The sequence below is a fragment of the Mustela erminea genome, chromosome 5 (assembly GCF_009829155.1).
Source record: "Mustela erminea isolate mMusErm1 chromosome 5, mMusErm1.Pri, whole genome shotgun sequence".
In the NCBI taxonomy this organism is placed as follows: domain Eukaryota; kingdom Metazoa; phylum Chordata; class Mammalia; order Carnivora; family Mustelidae; genus Mustela; species Mustela erminea.
Window position 1 is genome coordinate 85137465 of NC_045618.1, and position 25251 is coordinate 85162715.

At 40.7% G+C, this 25251-nt stretch overlaps 2 protein-coding genes across 3 annotated transcripts in view; both read right to left on the minus strand.

The window, feature by feature from the left end:
- Positions 1–697: 697 nt before the first annotated feature.
- Positions 698–5296, minus strand: CFL2 (cofilin 2). The gene is made up of 4 exons (XM_032344018.1): positions 5167–5296; positions 3783–4090; positions 3585–3661; positions 698–3501 (listed from the first exon to the last, which is right to left on the minus strand). The coding sequence occupies exons 1-4, from the start codon at positions 5167–5169 to the stop codon at positions 3389–3391; spliced, it is 501 nt and encodes a 166-aa protein (XP_032199909.1). The 5' UTR covers positions 5170–5296; the 3' UTR covers positions 698–3388.
- Positions 5297–23800: 18504 nt separating this feature from the next.
- The window catches only part of BAZ1A (bromodomain adjacent to zinc finger domain 1A), a 92093-nt gene continuing 90642 nt past the window's right edge, over positions 23801–25251 (minus strand). For both annotated transcript variants that reach the window (XM_032344020.1, XM_032344019.1), the window contains one exon: positions 23801–24834. In XM_032344020.1, the coding sequence (XP_032199911.1) occupies positions 24638–24834 (197 nt within the window). In that variant the 3' untranslated portion in view covers positions 23801–24637. The remainder of the gene's footprint in view (positions 24835–25251) is intronic.

Consider the following 25251-nt stretch of genomic DNA (forward strand, 5'->3'; position numbering starts at 1 on the left):
TTCTCATATGATTATTAAGAAACTGAAGCTCAGAAAGAATACTTTGCCCAGCTCCTTTATGACAAGAAACTGAAGTGGACAGATGACTCCCAATTCTATATAGAAAAAAGCAATTTGGATGTTCTAAGGCAAAAGAAACGCCTCTTTATTGGCTGAGGTAAGATATGGAATACCTATAAATTCAAGCTGTCTGAAAAAGCAATATTCAGGGGCACCTGGGTGGCTCAGTGGGTTAAAGCCTCTGCCTTCAGCTCATGTCATGATCTCAGGGGCTCTCTGCTCAGCAGGGAGTCTCCCTCCTCCTCTCTCTGCCTGCCTCTCTGCATACTTGTGACCTCTGTCCAATAAATAAATAAATAAAAATCTTTAAAAAAAGGAAAAAAAAAGCAATATTCATTGGAGCCTGCCTGAACATCTCTAATAGTTTAAATATTCACAGAAAAATTAATATTCATGTTTGCTTGGATCTCAAACTATTATTGAATTTACAGGCAAAAACAAGTACCTATAATGAGCAAAACCAGGTTATTTTCTCAGAGTGGCAAACCTTATGGTGTTCCCAACCCTTCTATGATCGACCATTGCTAGCATTATTCCTTAATAAGGGAATACTTAATTTTCTTCCAAAACTCATTTGCTAGATTTCATAAATTAGCTGCTATAAAAGGATCTGTATCAGAAAAACTCAAACATAAGAGGCTTTTTTTTTTCAATCTATTAAAAAGGCACATTAAATACACAATGCTGGCCACATTATTTTAGATGACTGAAAACAACAGCTGATGATAGCCAGTTGGGACAAATGCCAACTGTTCTCATTTGTCTGCAAATGTTAAAATTAATCACTGTAAGTTACAAATTTTCAAAAAATATTGGTATCTGTAAATGAGAAAAGTGTATCAACTAAAATCCTAAAAAAGACTAAAAATAATGGTGCCTCTTTGATCTGCAACATTAGTTTTTAAAATTTTAATGTTCTGAAGTAAACACATCTCAACAGCTTTATATATTTTCATACATTTTATTTTTTTAAACATTTATAATTTTGCAAGCTAGCAGTAAAATATTGAAAGCAATATTTTACTAATTAGCACCGTATAACTTTTAAAGCTAACTGGAACATTGTTCATTGTAAATAATTGTAAAATAAAACGATCATTTCAAACGCCAAATTAGTCTCAAGTAACATGTGAACCATTAATTTTATCATTATTTTTGGCTTTATGCACAAAGATGTATTTCAAAAATGAACTTAGTTATCAGTCTGTCAATCAAACAAATTAAAGTAACACAGTTTAAAGCAATATTTGATCTCTGAAATTATTATTATATGAGGCATAGAAGCTGATAAATCAGCTTTAAAAATAAAAGATACTACATAACTTAGATTCCCTTATTTTTTAGAATGAGAAAATGAAAAATTAAATGGTATAAGAATCGGTTACACATATGGTTTAGTATGCCATTACTGTCATACTTTCCTTATGAGTTTAGCCTTACCAAAAAGCCATGAAAATGTCCAGGATAACTCACAGGGACAGCTGGAAGCCTGAAATAAAATGGCTCAGAGCAAAAGATCCCAAGCCATTCATATAATTTTAAAAGGAAGCCTAGACATTTAACTCCTATTTTTGTGTCCACCTGAAAAAAAATCTTTTGAAAATATGGGAAAATACCTGATGACACTCAAATTACTTTCACACATTAAAAAAAAAAAAAGGGAGAGTTTCTGTTTCCCATTTTCTGATAAGAGCACACTCTTCAGAGCTATGGGGTTAAGTTCTAAGCCACGATTGACTGCTTACTAGCATGCCTGTTTTGCATACCAGTAGAATCGAGTCCAGTTTTGCCATTTGTGGATAACTATGACAAGATACAAAAGCATGTGTTTGCCATAAATAGCTCTGGCTAACAGCAAACTGCTCACACTGAGCAGATCAAATTCTCTATAAGGAGAGCACTCTGGACCACAGCCAAATCCCACTACTAATGCTTAAGACTGCTACATCGTTTTTTCTTTCCAATTTGCAAAATAAATTAAGAAATGATAGCTGAAATGAAAGATTCTAAACGTAAGGAGTATTAACTTTTGAAGGACATTTTATAAATTACTTTCATTACGACCAAATACGCAGTAAGAGCTTCCTGCTTCTACTACTCAATTACTTAGAAATGTAAACGTGAATTAAAAAATAACTACCCTAATTTACCCAGAGAACAAATCTGGTATTGAAGAATATTTATGTCAAAGTGCAAAAAATAACTTCTGATCTTCATATTAACATATAAGGAAATAAATAAACTAATGCTTATAAAAGTATCCCTCTGTCACAATATTTTCTATTAACTGGCTTTAGGATAGAATATTTTTTAAACTCAACAAACTGGAAAATATCATGCATGAATGTTGTACAAAAAAATTCTTAAAATGACCAGTGCAAAGATTAATAATAGCTGTTTACCTTAGAAGTTGCTTCACATACCATTTTGCAAAATGTCCAAGGAAAACAAGGCAACGTTCTGTAATATGCCACAATTTTTATTGCAACGTGGCTATTATTGTGAGGGTGGGGTTTGATCTCAAAAACAATGTTCCATTTAAGGCTCTTTTATACAGAAATTGCCATCATGACTGATATTCAAAATACTTTTAGTGTTTCAAAACTTACATGGTAAACATAAACTCCTACACTTATTCAGTAGTGTACACTCAATGGAAAATGAAGAGGCATTAGTAACAGCTATTTCTTTTAAGATATGCAGGTAACAGGAATGAATACTGAGGTACTAGGATAAGTGGATGACACAGTTAACAAAACTTAATTGGCATTCCTTTGGGGGGAGCGGTGGGAGGTTAAACTCATTACAAAAAAAGTGCTTTCAATGCATAGTGTTTTATCTGTGCTGCCATGTCACAAAAATAGGCTTGCCAAGGCAGGTGAGGTGTATGAATGCTTGAGCCTCACAGAACTGCAATCAAGTGCAACTATAAATAATAATACTGAATAAAGTTTACCATCTGACCAGTGGATAATACTTTCAAGGCATCCAATCAGCTTACCCTTTGCAGTATTCTAAGCTATTCACATTGACAATCACTTTCATTGTAGTGCTTGCTGCAAGGGAGGCATATAACCAGTTGTTTTGGCTAAAATATGATGGGAAGGCATTCCTTGGATTCTACATTAAAGTAACAGTATTTAAACAGTCTAATGGCAATCACTGATAGGTTGCTTACATGAATGGTATTTCCTTCATTCACTGTATTGGAAGGACCCAGTGGGAAGAGAAAGAAAACAAAACAAAACAAAACACCTAATACTATTTCAATTGATTGAGCTGGAGAAATGGAAGCTCCTTAAGATCCAGATGGCACTTGACTGTCATTTTATAAGGGTTTTCCTTCAAGTGAAACTACTACATTGCCTCCCAATTTCTCTCCAAGTGTTGAACGGTCCTTTATATCATCCAAGCCATTTACTTGCCACTCATGTTTAATACCTAAAAAGGAAAAACATTATCCCATTATCTCATTATAATTAAGAAGGAGTGATTCCTCTGCACAAAATTTTTAATGTCTGTACCTGTAAATTTCTTTTTAATGGCATCTTTAGAGCTAGCATAAATCATCTTGCTTTTTAAAGGTGCACTTTCAGGAGCCCTACAGAAAAAAAAAAAACACAATTGTTGAATTACACTTAAAAGAAAAACAAAGGCAAAACTGACTATGTTAATAACAATCCTTGCATTTTAAAAGTACTTTTTCTTTTGTTTTTACACACCAGAATATAAATACTAGGTCTTCTTTCTTAGACTCTTTTGTTTCGTATGTGGCATCGTACAAAGCATATCGGCAATCATTCAGAGGTAGCAACTTCACAAAAGATGTGTAGGGGTCCTCTACAGTATCACCAATGTCACCCACCAAGATCTGCTTTGCTTCTTCTACAATTATTTGTCTTTTGTCATCGCTTAAACAGAAGAGAACGGCTTTCTTTCTTTTTTTGATCTCCTCTTGTGTAGAAGATTTCCTTACTTTCATATCATTAAAAACTTTGATGACTTCATCATTCACTGTAACTCCAGAAGCCTGAAATAAAAAAAGAACAGTAACTCAGAACAAGCATTTTGGTTTTAACCAAAATTACTGTTTGCCTAGAGAGGATTCACTTTAATCTGGACATCAAAAATTGCATCGTATCATGCAAGTAGTCCAATCAGATTCGCCACATTTTAATTATCAATATAAGAGATGCGCCCAAGGATTCTAACTCATCCTGCCCCATTCATCCTTTTTAAAGGGGTGTGGAGGTTGAAGTAAATGGAAGGTAGAGGAAAAGGGACAAATGCAAGCTGTCCCATCCCTGAAATGTTTCCTATTTCACTGGGTGATGTCAGAGCTTCAGGAGCAGCAGCAAAAATACCTTCTGTATTGTGTCAACTCTGCAGGCCTTAAAAAAACACTTTTGGATTTCAGTTAAAGCGTCTACTATTTTTTTCTTTAAAGTCATCCCAGCCAGTGCCGTTTCCTCATAAGGAAAGAGAATCAAGTGTGAACTCCAAACCGCCCACGGCTACAACATAATTGCCTCACAGCTCAAATGCAGACACTTCAAAACTAACGGAGCTAGTGTAAAAGCTTTTTACGGCGAAAAAGCATTTTAAAAAAGCGTTCTCACACCTCCTTAATCTCCTCTTAGGGGTTTCATTACAGGCCACCAAGACCCTTAACCGAAAGCCTTCAGCAAGGGCTTTAGAGCACGTACCAATTTGAGAGGCGAGCGCTAAGTGAAAGGAAGCCCCGCGCAAACGCGGCACGCGCGGGATCAGCCCCGCAGACCCTCCCGCGCCCCTGGCCGCAGCTCCCAAAGCCTCCACCTCTCCGGACGCCTCCTGTCAGGCTTAGGCTCTGGCCCCCGACCCCTGCCCTCCTCGCCCTCAAGGATCCCAAGAGCAGCAGGGCCCGGCCTGCCGGCGGGCGGCTAGGCCGGCCGGCTGGCTGGCTGGCGAGCGAGCAGCGGGGCCGCAGCGCTGCAGCCCCCACCTTAAAGGCCTAAATCAGGGTAAAATGGCGGCCTCGCCCCCAGGGCCCTGCAGGGCCGCGCGGGGGATTCTCGCTTCCCGCGTGCCGGCCCTCGGTGCCTGGGGGTGGCGCGCCCGCCTTACCATAGTGCCCGCGGCTGTGGCTGCGGCGGCGGCTCGGACTCCGGCTCTGTGGCACTGGTAGGAGAGGGAGGGGCGGGCGGGCAGCGGCGAGTGCGGGGCACGCCGGGAGCTGCAGCCCGAGAGGCGGAGGCGGGGGCGGCAGCGGCGGCACAGGGGGCTGCAGGCGGCGGGCGGGGCTGTCACGTGGGCACGTCCCGGGCCGGCCCTTCCGCCTCCCTGCCCCGCCCGCGTCCTCGACCTGACCCCGGCGCGCGCGCGCGCGCCCAGCAGGCCCGGGCTGCCGGGTGGCGGTGGGTGGGGCCCGGGGGCCTGGCTGAGCCGACTGCAGCCCCGGGGCAGCATTTGTCAGCCGGCCGGGAGGGCGCTGGACTCCCGGAGGGGAGCTTCCACGTGCCTCCCCCAGGGCGCTGCTCCCGGGCTTGGGCGCCCGTGAAGGGAACCGGCGCCAGGATGTCTTTTATTTTCCTGTGGTTTCCACGGAAAGGGGTGGATTCCAGCGTTTTGAGGTTTTTTTTTTTGGAAAACCCGTGTAAGAGATGGCGTGAATTGTTGAGATTTCCTTCCTCCAGTTAAATGAGGATGAATACTAGAGGGGGTTACCCCAGTTGACCGAATTACTCAGCAAAAGCAAAATGATAAACAGAAGTGGAAAATGACTTTCGCGAAGTCTGTGGTGGACATAATAACAATAGGGGAGAAATTGGGTAGTAACATCCCTGGGTAGATATGAATGCTGGTAGTCCTTCCTTCATGAAGCCCCCGCTCTGACGGCTGATATCTAATAAACGGACCCAAGAGTAGAGATTTCGTCCTTCTTGGCAATTACACCTCTTCTAGCAAAGCCTACCTCACCGAGCCATGTGTCTTCTCTAACTAAACCTTTTTGGTACTTAAACATGTATCTACTTATCATTTAAAAAAAAAAAAGTCACTTGGGCTCCTGGGTGGCTCAGTCGTTTAAGCATCTTCCTTAGGCTCAGATCATGATCCCGGGTCCCGGAATGGAGTCCTATATCAAATTCCTGGCTCGAGAGGTGGGGGGTGGGGGGATAGTCCTCTACCCTTACCCCTGCTCCTGATCTCACTCTCTCTCACTCATAGAAATAAACTCTTAAAAAAATATGTCACTTTATTCTTCGAGGAAAAATTTCTGTGATCTATAATCTATACCTGAATAATCTATAATGAAAGATTTAATAAAGTGTTTAATTATTTTGGGCTGATTTATGCTCCCTTTTCTCCTGAATGCTTACTATTTCTATCTTTCTTCATTTGTAAAATTGATAAAATAAATTTAAAGCTCTGATAAACTTATTTTTTGAAAAAGACTTGCACTAAAAAAGTGCACTTGTTATAACCTAAAACTGCTGGGAAGAAAATAGTAAGTCCAGATAAATCTTGACACAAACTAAGTGAGAAGGGCACCACATGGGCAAGAACTTTGGGCTGGGAGCTGGTAGACTTGGGTATTAAATCTTGGCACTGCCCCTATCTCTATAACCTCAAAGGACTTTCAGCCCCACTGACAAAATAAAACAAGCTCTCATTAAACTATCTTTAAAGTCCTTTCCAGCTTTTAAATACAGTTTCCTGGTATTTACACATACCAGGAAATATACACACCCCTTGTGTGTATTTTCTTAACGGAAAGATTGACTTAGTTTAGAGACAAAATTTCCTGGTGTGTAAGCATGAATGACAAGCAAGTGGATACAGTACTTTATATTTAGGGGCGCCTGGGTGGCCCAGTGGTTAAGTGTCTGCCTTTGGCTCAGGTCATGATCCCAGCATCCTGGGATTGAGCCCCCCCACCCCAGTTGGGCGCCCAGCTCAGTGGGGAGCCCGCTTCTCCCTCTTTCACTGCTGTGTTCACTCTCTCACTATCTCTCTCTGTGAAATAAATAAATAAAATCTTTAAAAAATACCTTTTGTAGCTGGTACTTTACAATTTGTGAAACTGTTGGGAAAGAAAAACTTCTCTTTGCCCTTCAAGTTCTTCTGGCTGGTCTAAAATCAGATTGGCAAGAGACAAATTAACAGAGGAAAGTCAAATTTCATTTTGTACGTAGGGGGAATCCAAATAAACATGAGATTCCAAAGACAAGTCTGGCAAAATGAAGTACATATGGGTTTTTTTGTTTGTTTTATTATTTTTTTTAAGATTTTATTTATTTATTTGACAAAGAGGGAGAGATCACAAGTAGGCAGAGAGGCAGGCAGAGAGAGGAGGAGGGAGACTATGCGGGCTCTATCCCAGGACCCTGGGATCATGACCTGAGCCAAAGGTAGAGGCTTAACCCACTGAGCCACCCAGGCGCCCCTGTTTTTGTTTTTTTAAAGTAAGCTCTGTGCCCAATGTGGGACTTGAACTCATAATTCTGACATCAAGAGCTGCATGCTCTATCAACTGAGCTAGCCAGGTGCCCCGAAATGGAGGCATATATGTCATCCTAAACTAAGGAGAAGGGGTAGGTAGAAGTCTGGGACTTCAAAGCGAAGGAAGACAATTCAAAGGAAGAAAAGAAAGAGTAAATGTTTGGTTAAAAAAAAAAATGTTTGCTGGGCCACGCAGAAACAATGGGACATAGAGAGAGCTTTGATCAAATAGGCCTTGCTGGTTTTCTCTCTGTCTGCTCTGCCTAGTTCATATTTTAATGTAGTTCTCTGTGGTGATGGCTCTGTTAACTTGAGTAGGTCTTCTGTCTAAATTCCTATAGGCAGTTAGAAGGGAAGCGCAGAATTTCTTCCTGTGTCTTTTTTTTTTTCTTCTTCCTGCCTCTTTTGGGCCTTATTTTTATTTTTTTTTTAATACATTTATTTTTTTATTTTTTTAATTTGACACACAGAGAGAGATCACAAGTAGGCAGAGAGGCAGGCAGAGAGAGAGGGGAAAGCAGACTCCCTGCTGAGCAGAGAGCCCAATGTGGGGCTCGATCCCAGGACCCTGAGATCACGACCTGAGCCGAAGGCAGAGGCTTAACCCACTGAGCCACCCAGGTGCCCCTGGGCCTTATTTTTAGATCAAAATAATCTGCATGCCAAAGTGGCACATCTTGGGGCTACTTATTCCGAATGCCCACAAAACCTTTCGCTTTCTAGATCTCTCTTGAAGTTCCATGGAAATCATGGGGAACAGATCTCAGTGCTCCAAACATTTGTTATATCTGGGTATCAGGCTCTCTTCTCCTTCCTCGACTCTTCCTCTCAGGTCTCCCTCCCTCCACAGCTTGAAATTTGAAGCAAAATGATTACATAGAAGCTACAACCCTGATACAGCCAAGGGCTGGGGACACAGGGACCTAGATTAGGTGTCAGAACTCCCATCAAAGCTGGGGATTTCAAAGATGTTAGTCACCCCCAGCTGTGACACCAAACCCTCCCCAAACCCTAACTACCCCTCTTCACTCTCCACCTCCCACTGGCAGAGTGAATATTTTCCATACGCTAGGATTCTTTTCCTGAAGATATTTTTGTCTTCGCACTTATCTTGTTGCATTGTACTAGTTTACGTGTTTCACCACCCTGCGAGGCTCTAAATTCCTTGAGGATCTGAGTCCTACTCAATCTTTGAATTTCTGGAACCTAGAATATAGTAGGGGCTCAGTAGACAGTGAAGTAACATATTTAAAGTGCTTTAGTGTTATAGAGAGAAGAAAAAGGAAGCTCTTGCAGACTGTGAGTTCTTTCCATGTGACCTTGTGATGCCGGCACTTAGAACCTCTGGTTGGTCTCAAGGCCAGTACTCCTTTTCTTCATACCTGTTATTTATAACCAGAACCTACCACCACTTGGTAAAGGGATGACATTACCAAGAATTACTGCATGAATTTTGGTCCCTGTGTAGTGGAGGGATCTGAGTGTCAGACATCATGTGTGATGTGGGAAACAAAGGCAGAAGAAAAGTTATTAACTGTCCTTACTACTTACAGCCCACTGACACGTCCTTGAAACAGCAGAGTGACCTTTCTCTAGGGACTCAGCTGCCTCACTGTTAATATTTTGCTAAGGGGAGAAGGCAATCTTAGCCCAAACCCCAGGATCCTGTAATTCTACTTTAACATACAAAAATACCTTTGGAAACTTCCTTTGTCTCTCCCCTCCTCCCAAGATACATGTTGGCAATCATCCCCAAGCATATAACCCACTGATATACATCACAACTCAGGTTTTATTAGATAAATGCTCAGGTTTTATTAGGTAAATGCTTTTCTGGGGCACCTGGTGGCTCAGTTGGTTAAGCGTCTGCCTTCAGCTCAGATCATGATCCCAGAGTCCCAGGGTCAAGCACCACATTGGGCTCCCTGCCCAGTGGGGATTCTGCTTTCCCTCTCCCCCTGCTCCTTTTCTCTTTCTCGCTCTCTCGTGCACGCACACGCACATGCACGCACACTCTCTCCTAAATAAATAAATGAAATCTTTTAAAAAAATGACCTTTTCCTAGCAACAGGTAGCCCCTTCAAGGTCCTGGAAACCTCACTTCCAAAATTCCTTAGAGACTTAGGCTATCCCTAACCCCTACCCAACTTGAAAGTATATAATGGGCCATTCCTTGTGACCCTCGGGCAGGGGATCCTTTCTGCCCAGGGTCCTGCTTCTATGCTTTAATAAAACCACCTCTTTGCACCAAAGACATCTCAAGAATGTGTTCTTGGCCCTCAGCTTCGAACCCTCACATCTTTCCTACATCGACGCTGTGGCTGCTGTAGCAAACTACCATGAATTTAGTGGCTTAAAAACAATACAAGTTTATTGCATTGCAGTTCCAGAGATCAGAAGTCAGAAGTGAGTCCTACAAGGCCAAAATCAAGATGATGGCAGCCCTTCTTGCTTGTGGAGGCCATGGGACAAGAATCCATTTCCTTGCCCTTTCTGGCTTCTAGAGGCTGCCCATATTCCTTCGTTTATGGCCCCCAGGCGGCTTCGGTCATCATATCTCTGATTCTTTCCTGCCTCTCTCTTTTACTTCTGAGGACCATTGTGATGATTTTGGACCTGATGGATAATTTAGGATAATCTCCCAGCTCAAATCATTAACTTAATCATCTCTGCAAAGTCTTTTTTACTATGTTAAGGTAACATAGTCATAAGTTCTGGGATTTAAGACAGGGACATCCCTTGGGGTTGTTAAAAAAAAAAAAAAAAAAGAAACAAGAAGCTCCAGATGGAGTCCTTTGGCCCCCCACTCCCCTGTGACAGCGAGCCAAGTCTTCATTACAGCTTCAACCTATTCCAGGAATATGCCTGGGATATCCCCCTTCACCATATGTCCTGGCCTGAAACAGGCCTTTCTTTTGTTAATAACTCCCTAGCCCCACTCTCCTTTATAAAAACCTTCCACTTTGTATAACTCCTCAGAGCACCTCTCTACTTGCTGGAAGGATGCTGCCCGATTCATGAATCATTTAATAAAGCCAATTAGATCTTCAAACATCCTTGAATTTTGCTTTTTAACCGAGGCCAATACTCTGCCTCCCACACCACATCTGTTCCCTTTCGTCATTTCAAGCCCAAACAAATAACAGATGGCACAGAAGGACGCTGAACAATCCAGTTCTAGAACTAACATCCAAGCTCTAATTTTCCATTTGCTGGACCACACAGGGATGGCAGCAGCACACAGCACGGGTACTGAGTCAGAGGAACCTCAGAGAGGATGGGTCTGAAAGGAATCTCAGCTCTGCCACGCTGTAGTGGCACAGGCTTGGGCCATTTACTTCCCTGCTCTAAGGCTGTTTCTTCAGGTGCAAAAAGGGGAATTTGTTACCTCCTTCTCTCTGAATTACGGTGAGGATCAGGTGAGATAAAGTATGTAAACTCTTTCCAGTACAGGAATAGGATCCCTGACGGCCCTAGTTAACATGAGTGGCGTGAAGTGAGAGCATGATTTTACCAATGATGGGCTTCCGGGCAGGCTTCCCCCAAATATGCCACTTTGATGTTTTGATTATTTTAAGTAAAGTTACTTAAGAAACCTCCAGTGCAAATAACACACTCCGGTCATCCTTTGTCCCCTTGAAAGCCGGAAACACATCTCCCAAGTGAAAGGTATCCTTCTGGTACCCGGAGGAAACAAGACATCCCTATCACCAGAGATAGGGAAGTCAGAGCCAAGAAAACTGTATAAACAATCCCTGGTACTTCCTCACTGGTTTACTGCCCCCAGGTCCTGCTTCTTTGTTTTGGTAATCCCTCACACATTCATCATTTCTTTGTTTAAAAGGGATAAAAGCTGCCTGCCTTGAGTTTCACATTTCTGTGAGCTCCTGTGTATGAAATTACATTTGTTTTTCTCTTGTTAACCTGTTTTATATCCATTTAATGATTAGGCCAGCCAAAGAATCTAGGAGAGGGGGAAGGAAGTCTTCCTCCCCTACACCAGCTCACAGGCAGCAGTCACGAAGCAATCCCAGGCCTCATTGGGTATTGATTTGTAAGACACAGATGAAGCTGGTTTATTCAAGATACCTTAGAAAATTGGAAAAGTAAACATCCCCTGACTCATATTCTCCCAAGAGATAAGCTAGTCGGATTTTCTGTGACGTGTAAAAGTTTAGAATCATTTCTCAAGTCCTGTCAGAACCAGAGAATTTGAAAGATTATGCAGAAAAATTCTCTCCTAGCCCCACTCACTGTCAAGACATGTCACGTTTAGCTCCCACAGCTACTTCCTGACAAAGACAAATGTAAGCGTAAAGATACTCGCCACTTCAAAATGTACCTTTTTGCTCACATGCCTTCTTTCTTCTGAGCTATCTCCTAACCCACGGCTGAGCTAAAAGACTGGTAAGGAGGCAAATGAAATATTTTTCTAAATTCGAGTTGGAACTTAAAATGAGACAATAAACATAGTGGGAGATGTGTGTCAGAGTCTGATCTCTGTGACTCACTCTCTGATCCACAAAACTCACTTGGGGTCTTACACATCTCGTTTCTAGTTCTTTCCAACTTAAGAACATGACCTCACAGTGAAGGAACTTAGCAGTTGATGTCACATGATGAGGTGGTGGGGTAGACTCACAGCCGTGAAGTGGAGGAAGTAGTGAAATGTTGTTCGAGACAGTTGCAAACTCTGTATTTGAGGAGGCTAGATGCAATATTTTTTAAAAATATGTTTTAAAAAGATTTATTTATTTATTTGAAAGAGAGAGTGAGCGAGCACGTGTGTGCTCAGAAGAAGGGGCAGAGGGAGAAGGAGGGAGCATCTCAAGCAGATCCCTCGTTGAGCATGGAGCCTGACGTAGGGCTCCATCTCACTACCCTGAGATCATGACCGAAGCTGAAAGTAAGAGCTGGATGCTTGACTGAGCGACCCAGGCACCCCTCTAGTTTCAATTTATGAACTCACAGACACATTTATCAGATCTACTATCAGTGATTTGCTTTAAATCAGATCATGAGAGTAAGTAGCAACCGGTTACCTAAATTTTACAACCCCTACAAAAGCAGCATCTGAGAAAAGAAATTTGCTAGTAATTTTTTTGAGGTGGGAATCCTTGTTTAGCTTACTTCATTACAAAAGCTGTAGATTATTATTTTTTTAAGACTTTATTTTTAAATAATCTCCACACCCAGTTTGAGACTCAAACTTACAACCCTAAGATCAAGAGTCACGTGCTCTACTGACTGGAGCCAGCTAGATGTCCCCCAAAAGTCTTCAATCACAGAAATCATATAGACATGAAAAGCATCCCATTCGAAAACTGTATGTTAACAGACATGAATAAGAGTAGGCAACAGAACAAAAACTAAATCAAGAATGACGAAAGCTTACTCAGCCACTCATTCTTTTGTCTCATTTATCGAGCACCTCTGCTAGAAGCCGAGATTGCAGAGAGAGAAGTAATAATAATTTATTAAAAAAGTAATAATTCCCACCTGGAAGAGAATCAGTTCTGTGAAACTACAGCAAGGAAGCCAGTGTCTATGGGTTGGGCACACAAAGGAGGGCCACCAGCTCAGTCTGGAGGGAGCTGGGTCCAAAGTGACAAGAGCGAATTCACTAGGCAGAAAGGAAGGGGCAGGCAAAGCAGAGGGAACGGAATGTACGAAGCCACAGCTGCGTGAGTGAGGCCTAAGAAACCCCATGTAGTTTGCTGTAACTGAAGCTCCTGTTCTTTTTTTTTTTTTTTTTAAATATTTTATTTATTTATTTAACAGAGAGAGATCACAAGTAGGCAGAGAGGCAGGCAGAGAGAGAGGAGGAAGCAGGCTCCCTGCTGAGCAGAGTGCCTGATGCGGGACTCAATCCCAGCACCCTGAGATCATGACCTGAGCCGAAGGCAGCGGCTTAAGCCACTGAGCCACCCAGGCGCCCCTGAAGCTCCTGTTCTTGGTAGGGAAGGAAAGATGGAGTGGTAGGAGATACCAGCTCTTGTGAGCCTTGCATACGATCCTACACTGAGAATTTTATTCTGCAGGCAATGAGAAAGACAATGATTTTTTAATTGCTTTTTAATAACAGCTATATTGAGATATTATTGGCATATCATAACATTCACCCTTTCAAAGTGTACCGCTCAGTGGTTTTTAGTATATTCACATTTGTGCAACCATCACTGTTATCTAAGTCTAGAACATTTTTATGGTCCCCCAAAGAAAACCCTACAACCATTCTGAGCAGTCACTCCACATTCCTGCCTCCCTCCAGCCCCTGGCAATCACTAATCTGGGTGGGTTTCCCTGTTGTGGGCATTGTATATGAATGCAATCATATAATTCATAGTCTTTTGTGGCTGGCTTCTTTCACTTCAAGTAACATTTTCAAGGTTCGTCCATGTTGTACCATATGTCAGTGCTTTGTTCTTTTTTAGGGTCAAATAATACTGGGTTGCACAGGTGTACCACATTTCCTTTATCCATTCATTAATTGATGGGCCTTTCAACTATTGGCACTTTTTGGCTATTGTGAATAATGTTGCCATAAACATTAACGTGCACATTTTTGTGTGAACACATATTTATTGTCATTTCTTTGGTATGTATACCTGGGAGTGGAATTACTGGGTTGTATGGTAACTTCACATTTAACTTCTTGGGGAGCTGCCAAATTTTTCTAAAGTGGCCGCACCATTTTACAATCTCATTAACAATGTTCCCATTTCTCTACATCCTTGCCCGCACTTGTTATTGTTTGTCTTTTTTATTTTGGGTATCTGAGTGAGTGTGAAGTGGTACTTCCTTGTGGTTTTGATTTGCATTTCCCTCATGGCTAATGATACTGAATGTATTTTCATGTGCTTGTTGGCCATTTGTATATCTTCTTTGGAGAAATGTCTGTTAATACCCTCAGTTCATTTTTAATTTTTTAAATTTTTAAAAAAGATTTTATTTCTTTATTTGAGAGAAAGAGCGAGCATGAGCAGGGGCATAGGCAGAGGGAGAGAGAAAGGGAGAAGCAGACTCTCTGCTGAGCAGAGAGCCCCATTCGGGACTTGATCTGAGGCCCCTGGGATCATGACCCCTGCTGAAGGCAGACGCTTAACTGATTGAGGCACCCAGGTGCCCCACAGTTCATTCTTTTAATTGGTTATTTGTCTTTTGAGTTGTAAGAGTTCTTTATATACTTTGGATCCAAGTCCTTATTAGATATATGATTTACAAAAAAATTCTCATTCTGTGGGTTGCGGGTTGTCTTTTCAGTTTTTCAGTGATGTCCTTGGAAGCAGAAAACTGAAGTTTTGATGAAGTCTAGTTTATCTAGTTTTTCTTTTGTGGCTTGTGCTTTTGGTGTTATATCTAAGAAACCATCACCTCATCTATGTTTATAAAGATTTTCTCCCATTTTTACCCAAGGAGTTTTGTAATTCCAGCTTTACATGTAGATTTATGATCTATTTTGAGTTACTTTCTTATTTTTTTAAGATTTTTATTTATTTATTTGACAGAGAGAGAGATCACAAATAGGCAGAGAGGCAGGCAGAGAGAGAGAGAGAGAGAGAGAGGAGAGAGGAGGAAGCAGGCTCCCTGCTGAGCAGAGAGCCCGACTCGGGGCTCGATCCCAGGACCCTGAGATCATGACCTGAGCCGAAGGCAGAGGCTTAACCCACTGAGCCACCCAGGCACCCTTTGGGTTACTTTCTTACTATCATGAAATAGTATCATTGTTTTGCATGTGGATATCAAGTTGTCCCAGCACCACTTGTTGAAAAGATTATTTTTCCCTTCAATTTTTTTTTTTTGAATGCCACTATAGGTATGCTAGCAATCACATTAAAAAATGCTATCAATTTTTAGATTTATAACTGCTTACTGACAAATTGAACCAGCAAGAAAGGAATTTCTCTTGTCTGTCATACCTTGATTGCATGTCTTAAAATTAATCTCTAAATAAATATATCAATAGGGACACCTGGGTGGCTCAGCTGGTTCAGCAGAGGGCCCTTGGTTTTGGCTCAGGTCATGATCTCAGGCTGTGGGGACCTGGGGCTCAGCGCGGGGAGTTTGCTGGAGACTCTTTACCCCTCTACTTCTCCCCCTGCTTGTGCACTCTCTCATAAACAAACAAACAAACAGACTAACTCTTTAAAAATATCAATAGATTTTGTTTTGTTTTGATTTTTTGATGTTTTTAAGTATTGAGTTCCTACTATGGGCCAAGTACTGTGCTAGGTGCCAGATGTAAGGTGAAGAAAACAAAGAAGGTCCCTGCTTTCATGCAGCTTATAGGATATTGGAAAAGCAGCAGGGGACTTCAGGAGGGTTTCTCATGTTGAAGAACATTCCAAAAAAGACAGCAGCGTGAAAAAAGCAGCTCGGTCTTTTGGGGGGGGAAAAAAAAAGCCAGTGAAGCGACAGCATAGCAGACAAGAAGGAGAGCACAACAAAACGAGGCTGAAGTGGTTAGGGGCGAACTATTGCAGGAGCTATAAACCTGTCCCAAACCCTGGGTTGAGCCCCCCCCCCCCCCCCCCCCCCCCCCCGGCTGTCCCCAGCAAACTCCCCGGGGTGAGCTGCGGACGCTTTCTGTTTCAAGGGAAACACAGCGACATCTCTCGGACAGCGCGGGGACTTATCAGCTCGAGCTGGTTTTCACTTTGAACTTCAGATCCTGCTGTTTCTTTGGATGAGTTTTCTGCTGTTGGTGTGATAAAAAGCTACACCCTCGAGAGAATCCGTGTAGAGCAGGAAATTTGGGTGGTTGTCGGATTCGAAGGTCTGGGAAGTTCTGCAGCGCCCAGGAGGCGCTGTTAGGACACATTTATTAACTCGCTTGGACTTAACTACTTAACAAGCAGAACTGTTAGGTATTTCTTTGGGCCTAAGAGCACCTTGAAAACAAGTACTGAGATACTAAGTGCACCTTGAACAGAAAATTTAGCAACTTCTACTGTTAAGGATCTTTGGGTTTTATTCCAACTGTTACAGGAAGCTATTACAAGGTTTAAAATAGGGAGAGTGGTGTGGAGGCTTTAATATCTCTGAGCAAATTGTTAGGGTGCCTGGGTGGCTCAGTGGCTAAGCGGCTGCCTTTGGCTCAGATCATGATCTCAGAGTCTTGGGATCAAGTCCTACATCCAACTCCCTGCTTAGTGGGGAGTCTGCTTCTCCCTCTCCCTCTGCCTGCTGCTCCCCCTGCCTGTGCTTTCTCTCTGTCAAATAAGTAAATAAATAAATAAAAATCTTAAAAAAAAAAAGATTATCAAGAAACGAACTGATTATAAAAGATGATAGTTAAAAAATCTATACACTAAACCTGATGATACATTATGGTTTTTTAAATTTAATTTTATTTATTTTTTACATTTCTTTTTGGTGTTCCAGAATTCATTGTTTATGCACCACACCCAGTGCTCCATGCAATACGTGCCCTCCGTAATACCTACCACCAGGCTCACCCAACATCCCACTCCCCGCTCCTCCAAAACCTTCAGATTGTTTCTCAGAGTCCACAGTCTCTCATGGTTCGTCTCCCCCTCCGGTTTCCCCCAACTCACTTCTCTCCATCTCCCCGTGTTCTCCATGTTATTTGTTATGCTCCACAAATAAGTGAGACCATATGATAATTGACTTTCTCTGCTTGACTTATTTCACTCAGCATAATCTCCTCCAGTACCGTCCATGTTGCTACAAAAGTTGGGTATTCGTCCTTTCTGACGGAGGCATAATACTCCATAGTGTATATGGACCACATCTTCTTTATCCATTTGTCTTTTGAAGGGCATCTTGGTTCTTTCCACAGTTTGGCAACCGTGGCCATGGCTGCTGTTAACATTGGGGTACAGATGGCCCTTCTTTTCACTACATCTGTATCTTTGGGGTAAATACTCTGTAGTGCAATTGCAGGGTCATAGGGTAACTCTATTTTTAATTTCTTAAGGAATCTCCACAGTTTTCCAAAGTGGCTGCACCAACTTGCATTCCCACCAACAGTGTAAGAGGGTTCCCCTTTTTCCACACTTTCTCCAACACTTGTTTACTGTCTTGTTAACTGGTGCAACTAACTGGTGTAAGGTGGTATCTCAGTGTGGTTTTGACTTGAATCTCCCTGATGGCTAATGATAATGAACATTTTTTCATGTGTCTGTTAGCCATTTGTATGTCTTCATTGGAGATATATGATATGTTAATAAAAATAAATAAATAAATGAAATTTAATTTAAAAATCAACCTACATTCTAACCTACAGTGATTCTGCTATTAGTTACTTGTTTAATTACCACAATGTCTTAGGTTTAAATGTTGAAAGTCTAATTAATTAGGGACTCCAGTGCTTTCCTCCCCAACAGACAATTTTGCCCCAATTCGAGACCAATCAAAAACAGCCACCCAGGCCTCCCGGTATCTTCTCCCATTCTCTGGGCCATCTTTCCATTTTGTTTATAGTGTTTCCTAAGAAGTTAAAAAAATTATGTGATAGAATGTATCAAGTTATTCCTTTAGGTTTGTGCCGTTTGTGTTTATGGTTTACTTTGTCCCTTCCTTCCTGCATCCCTCCCTCCCATCTTCCTCCCCTTCCCCTTCTCCTCCTTCTTCCCAATGTTTTCTCCTTTCAAGAAATCCTTCCCCAGTAGATATTTGATGAGCTCAAGGAATCAGTATTAAAGTCTTTTTAATGTAATAATGATATTGAGGTGATTTTTGTTTAGGGTCCCTTTCCTTTTAGATGTACATTCTGAAATATTTACAGATGAGGTAGTGTGATGAGTTAATTTTCCTTAAAATAATATGAGGAATGGGAGACAGAGAAAGCAAGGTTGGCCACAAGTTGGTAATGGTCAAAGCTGAGTAATAGGTACATGGAAGTTCATCTTTTTTTTTTTTTTAAGGTTTCATTTATTTGCATTTATTTGTCAGAGAGAGAGAGAGAGAGCACAAGCAGGGGGAACGGCAGGCAGAGGGAGAAGCAGGCTCCCTGCTAAGCAAGGAGCCCAGTGCGGGACTCGATCCCAAGACCCTGGGTCACTGCTGAACCTACTGACCCACCCAGGCGTCCCACATGGAAGTTCATTCTATCTAATTTGTATATGTTAAAATTTGCCCATAATAAAAAGTATATATATAATATATATAAAGAGAAAGAGAGGAGATCCTTTTTAATCTTGATATAAAATATATATTCTATATCAAGATTAAAAAATATATATTATATATAATATATATTCTATTTTATATATTATATAAAATATATATATTAAGAATATATATTCTATATATTCTTCAAATAATTTTAAAGTTTTCTTCTCTTTGCTTCTAATCCCTGGGTGACTCTGAAAGAACGCCATAGAAGAGCACCACAGAGCAGGCTTCTATTGGGCTATCCAAGGATGGTCAAGAAGGAATGCTTGTGCGGTTGGCTGCGTCCTATGACAATTTTTATGCTAGGAAAGTTCTTTCCAAACCAATGAGGACAGTTTGCCTTGGTTATGTGGAAGCATAGTTTTTGACCTAAATTTGAAGAATGAGGCCCATTATCTTCTACAAAATAGGAATAAACAAAGGAGTATTTTACATTTATTAAAATATTTTTTTAGACCCTTCTTGGCCATTTATTTTTTGGCCATAGGTCAGAACATTTAAAAAAATGTGATAATTGTATTATTTATCTAAGTAAAACACTTTTGCTAAAGCTTCATCTCAAAAAGTTAGCTCTTCAAGATGCTGCCCTTGGAATTCCTACCTTCAAAGTAACATGCACATTCGGGTGGGGGCGGTGGTGGTTGTTTTTAGATCCAATAGAAAAGAGTTCAAGCTAAGAGTCTTTGATCTGCTGGGATTCCTAACATATGTGAACTCTCAATACACTTTCTCTAGTTCTACCAGATGTAGCCATAGCAAGTCCAACCACTTCTAACTTGCTGTGGTTGCAGATAGATCTCTTGTTTTCTACGTTTACAGGATACATTTCCAGATGTTCTTTTGATTCATACTTTGCTCATTTCTCTCCAAGAAATTGTCCAGGGACGGTCTGGACTGGTGGACCCTTTATCTTTGTCCTACAAGATGGCATTGTTCAGCCCCCAGTAAGTTAAACAAAGAGAGTACTTTGTAGGCTCTGACAGTTGGTTTAGGCTTTAGAGAAAAAAAAAAGCTGAGTTGAAATGGAGGCTTATGGCTCTGGATATGATCAATCTTGGAATATGTGAAGAGAATATGTATTCCACTGTTGTTGGTGGGGGGTTCCATGAATGTGAGGGGATCCTATTGATCACTGGTGTTTCGTGTTATCTACTTGCTGGTTTTCTGCCTAGTTGTTCTATCAGCTGTTGAGAGAGGAGGTAAGTCTCCACCTGTAACTGTGGATTTGTCTACTTCTCTTTTCAGTTCTATCAGATTTCGTTCCACATGTTTTGCTTCCCTAAATGTATACACATGTAGAATTACCATTCTTGGTGTATTGATCCCTTTATTATCATGTAATGTCCCTTCCTATCTTTGGCAACCTTAATTGTTCTTAAGTCTGTTTGACCTGATAGGGATATATATATATATATATATATATAGCCACTCCTGATTTTCTGTAATCAATGTTTGCATACCTTATCTTTTTCCATCCTTTTACCTTCAAGCTACCTATATAAATTTGAAGTGAGTTTCTTGTAGATCGCATATAATTTGCTCATGTGTCTTAATCCATTTTGTCAATCTCTCTTTAATTAGTGAACTATTTATTTGAACTCTTTTAGGTTTACATAAAACTACAGCAGAAAATACAGAGTTCTCATATACTTTCTAACCCCCATCCCTAGTTTTCCCTCTTAGTAACATCTTCCATTAGTGTGCTACATTTGTTATAACTGATAAACCAATATTGATACATTATTAACCGAAGCCCATAATTTACATTAGGATTCATTCTTTGTGTTGTACATTCTATGGGTTTTAACAAATCTATAATGAAATGTAGCCACCATTACAGAATCATACAGAATAGTTTCACTGCCCTAAAAAGTCTCTGTGCTTCACTACTGGGTGTTTACCCTAAAGATACAGATGTAGTGAAAAAAAGGGCCATCTGTACCCCAATGTTCATAGCAGCAATGGCCACAGTTGCCAAACCGTGGAAAGAACCAAGATGCCCTTCAAAAGACAAATGGATAAAGAATATGTGGTCCATGTATACAATGGAGTATTATGCCTCTATCAGAAAGCATGTATCAACATGGATGGGACTGGAGGAGATTATGCTGAGTGAAATAAGTAGAGAGTGTCAATTACATGGTTTCTCTTACTTGTGGAGCATAAGGAATAACATGGAGGACATGGGGAGATGGAGTGAAGTGAGTTGGGGGAACCTGCAGGGGGAGACGAACCATGAGAGACTATGGACTCTGAGAAACAAACTGAGGGTTTTGGAGAGGAGCGGGTGGGGAGTTGGATGAGCCTGGTGGTGGGTGTTATGGAGGGCACGTATTGCATGGAGCACTGGGTGTGGTGCATAAACAATGAATTCTGGAACACTGCAATTAAAAAAAAAAAAAAAAAAAAAAAACCTTAAAAAAGACTCTGTGCTTCATTCAGCCCCCTAACCCTCTTTTCCTCTCTCCCTCCCAGCCCTAGCCAATTTCTTTTGTTTTTGTTGTTCTATTTTTTAATCGGTATAGATTATTTAAAATTGCATATAATTATTGATCTGTTAGGGTATATGACTATCTTTTTTTTTTTTCTTTTCTGTTCCTTCTCCAAAGTTCTCCATGTCCCAATCCCTGGAATCCCTATGAATATGTTACTTTAAATGGCAAAAGAGACTTCTAAAATGTCATTAATTGAAGCACTTGAATGGGGAGATTTTCCCGAGTTGTCTGGGCAGACATAATCTACTCAAATGGGTCTCCTTAAAATCAGAGAAAATTCCCTGGCAGTGGCTAGAGAAAGATGTGATTATTGAAGAAATGCACAGAGAAATGTTATGTTGGTAGATTGGCAGATGAAGAGGACCCTGAGCCAAGGAATGTGGGTAGGAGCTGGGAGGTGCACGGAAACGGATTCTTCCCTAGAGACATCAGAAAGAAAAGCAGTTCTCTGAAAACCTTTTTTTTGGCCTGTGTCAGACTTCTAACCTACAACAAGCTTGCATCATCCAAGCTGTTTGGTTTGTGGTAATTTGTTACAGCAGCAGTAGAAAACTGAAAGTCTGTTTGTTTCAGGTGTGTTTGTAATTGCTCACGGAAGCATTTTTGTCATGGCTGCCTTATTTTTTTTTGTTTTTTTAGATTTATTTATTTCAGAGACAGAGAGAATATAGGGAGAGAGAGGGAAGAGGGGGAAGCAGACTTCTGATGGGGACAGAGCGCAACTTGGGCCTCGCACCAAGCTCAACCTCCTCACCAGGAAATCATGAACTGAGTGGAAACCAAGAGTCAGACGCTTAACTGACTGAGCCAGCCAGGCGCCCCTATCATGGATGCTTTAAAATCTTTTTCACTGGGGCACCTGGCTGGCTCAGTGGGTTAGGCCTCTGCCTTCCAGCTCTGGTCATGATCTCAGGGTCCTCGGATCGAGCCCTGCATTGGGCTCTCTGCTCAGCAGGGAGCCTGCTTCCTCCTCTCTCTGCCTGCCTCTCTGTGATTTGTCAAGTAAATAAATGAAATCATTAAAAATAAATAAATAAATAAATAAAAGCCTTTGTCACAGAATTCTAACATGTCTTCTTGGTGTTGGGATCTTTCTTTTTTTCATTCAGTTTGAGACCTTCTAGGTTTGTGGTGTAATTTTCAACTAAAACATGGACATTTTTGTATTATAAGACTCTGGACCTTATTTAAATCTTCCTTCTTCGTGGGCTTTCTCTGATCCCACTGGCAGGGAAAGCCTGGGAACTGCCTTGTAATTGCCAGATGCAGTAGAAATCCAAGTTTCCCACTCAGCCACTTATGGCAGCAGAAATGGGGTTCCCATTTCTGGCCAGTGGTGTGACTCTAGGCACCTCCTGCACAGACACTGTTGGGGGAGCAGAACAAATATGTCACTCCTGACTGGTAGGGATCAAAGTCCAGGCTTCCTACTAAGTCTCTGCTCGCACCACTCCAGTGGGCGTGCTGGGGCACCTCATTTTATCCTTATTAGGGTGGAAGTCTAGGGCCCCCACTTGATTTTTGCTGGGTGTGTGGGTAAGGCCAGTTTTTGTGGTATCTGGCTGAAATGGAGTGGCTATTGTCTAAATGTTTTGTCTTATGAGGCTGTTCCTTTTGCTAGGAAAAGCTTTTGTTGTGGCCTTTTGTTTGTTTGTGCCGTTTAGAATTTCTAGTTGCCGGCTTCTTCAGCATCTTCTGGATATATGAGCCAAAAAGAAAACCCAGGGAACTCATCACTCTTTCCTCAGATTCCAAGGTCTCCAGACAGTCTGCCTCCTCTCCAACTTTCAGTCTTAAGTTGCTTTATACGTAACAGTCAGGGTTTTCAGGTTGTTGTTTCTTTTTTAAGATTTTATTTATTTATTAGAGAGATGGAGAGAGAGCACAAGTAGGCAGAGCAGCCGGCAGAGGGAGAGGGAGAAGCAGGCTCTTTGCTGAGCAGAGAGCCTGAGGCAGGGCTCAATCCCTTGGGATCATGACCTGAGCCGAAGGCAGATCCTTAATGACTAAGTGACCCTTGTGCTCCCAAAGTAAAATTTTCTAAGACATTTGGTTATTGGCATATGAAGTAATTACAAACTTACCAAAAGTTACAGTTGTGAACATATTCCTGCAAAGAATCCAGAGAGTTGATCATCTCAAAGACGTAAGAGAAAGACCTGAAAGAGGGGAACTACCGAATAAACAAACCTAATTAAATGAGAATATGGTATTGTCAAGATTTAGATGAACAAATAGAGGGATGACTCTATTGCCTCCCAAAAAGTCCTGGGGAAGACATTGCCTTCTGCATCCTAAAGAGGAAGAGCTACTCCTATAAAACTGGGGCCCCTGTATATCTTCCACACCTAAGAAATAGAACTATTTTATTTAAAAATGTCTGAGTGGTGTTTTTTTAAGCAGGTAGGCATATTCCAAACCTCCTTTCTTTCGTTTACTGAGAATCCCTGTCACAGGCTGTTACTGTTCTTAATGGGAGGAATCTTACTCCTCCAAGTGTTTGGGCCCCAAAAGATGCAAATCCCACTGCCATGGAGACTCAGGTACAATAAATTAGTTCCTATGGTCGGTATGTATCATATTTAATAGTACAATTCTGATTTGTAAAAATTCTAGATTCAGAATACTTGAAAAACACGTATTATTTTATTTGTACATTTAAAAAGTTGTACATAGAAACTTGTAATACAGTTCTATAAAACTGGAAGAACTGTCAGGGAAGAGGGAGGGTGTTACCTTTTACTGATTGATCATGAAGGAAGTTAGAGAAATAAAACAAAAACACAGTAAAATGTTTAAAAAAATTAAAGAACATTTTCCAGGTACAAATTTTATAAATACAAAACAAATTCACAAATTATTTTGAATGCTAAATAAATATCTAGTTAATAAACTCAGACTTAATACCTCCGGCCAGCACTGGTACAGCACTGCAAGGATATAAAATTCGATTCATTCATGTGTAGTGTTGAAAGAATGTGTCATTAAACAATTCTTAGACATATACACTTTTCTAAACTGTGCTATAATAGAAGATTTATCTGTATACAGAAGATTTGTCTGTATACAGATAAATCTTCTGTATACAGACAAATCTTCCTTCATATCACTTCTAAAAAAAAAAATCAAGGACAAAATAAATCACAGGTGAAAAAATATTTTCAAAGATATTGGGACACATGAATGATCTCAAAATGTACAAAAACCTCTGTAAACCAGTACTGTATCCAATACATCTATTAAACTTATTAGATACTGAACAAAACTGTAGCAAAGGAAATCTTTCCTACATTCTCCTGAGTGCTTAATATTAAAATTGAGAATATAGTGCAGGCCACACTTCAGTGTGGTCAATCAGTTGTTATTGCTTTATATATATATGTCTGCTTTAGAGCATGATTTAATGTTCCATTTTCATGAACAATTTGTTTTCCTCAAATACATCCTTTAGAAGGACAAAATTAGATTCGTGACTTTTTTGCAGCTGGTGGTGTGCTAACTTGATCCACGTTCCCAGGAGTGACATGGAGTCCAAGTTTTTGAGCCTGAATATGAAAAAATGCTTGAAGCCTAGTTCCAGCTTTTGCTTCACTTGTGTTACGAGGATTGTACTCAAAGCAGTTTGAAAACATTAACTCAATATCATCGATAAATTCCGCTAGAAAGAAAAAACCAAATGAAATTAGAATAAAAGTACATAATTTATAAACCTAATTGTTTGTTTATATGATATACGGAAATGTCATTAAGAAAATGTAAGCCCACTTTTTTCTTTAGAAATTGAAGCCTCTGAAACAAGGTAGCAGATCTAAAGCTCAAAACTGTTTAACTACGAATGCTTTAACATTGTTCTACAGAAACTATGCAATTATGTAATTAGGAATGTTACATAATTACTCAGGACTTCTATTAAGTCAGATTCTACAAAATATCTAACTCATTCAAATCGCTATCTCTTCCTTCATCTACACAGACAGCATTTTAGAGACCTCTTCGGATCCCATCTACATAATCACATTAATATACATCATTTAAATCACAAGAAAACAGCTGTTACCTCTTTAAACAAAAATAA

Coding starts and splice junctions, on each gene's coding strand:
- CFL2 (XM_032344018.1), bottom strand. Junction 3,662..3,782: donor GACCTAGTATTTATATTCTG/GTGTGTAAAAAC, acceptor TTTTTTCTGTAG/GGCTCCTGAAAGTGCACCTT. Junction 3,502..3,584: donor CATTAAAAAGAAATTTACAG/GTACAGACATTA, acceptor TTTCCTTTTTAG/GTATTAAACATGAGTGGCAA.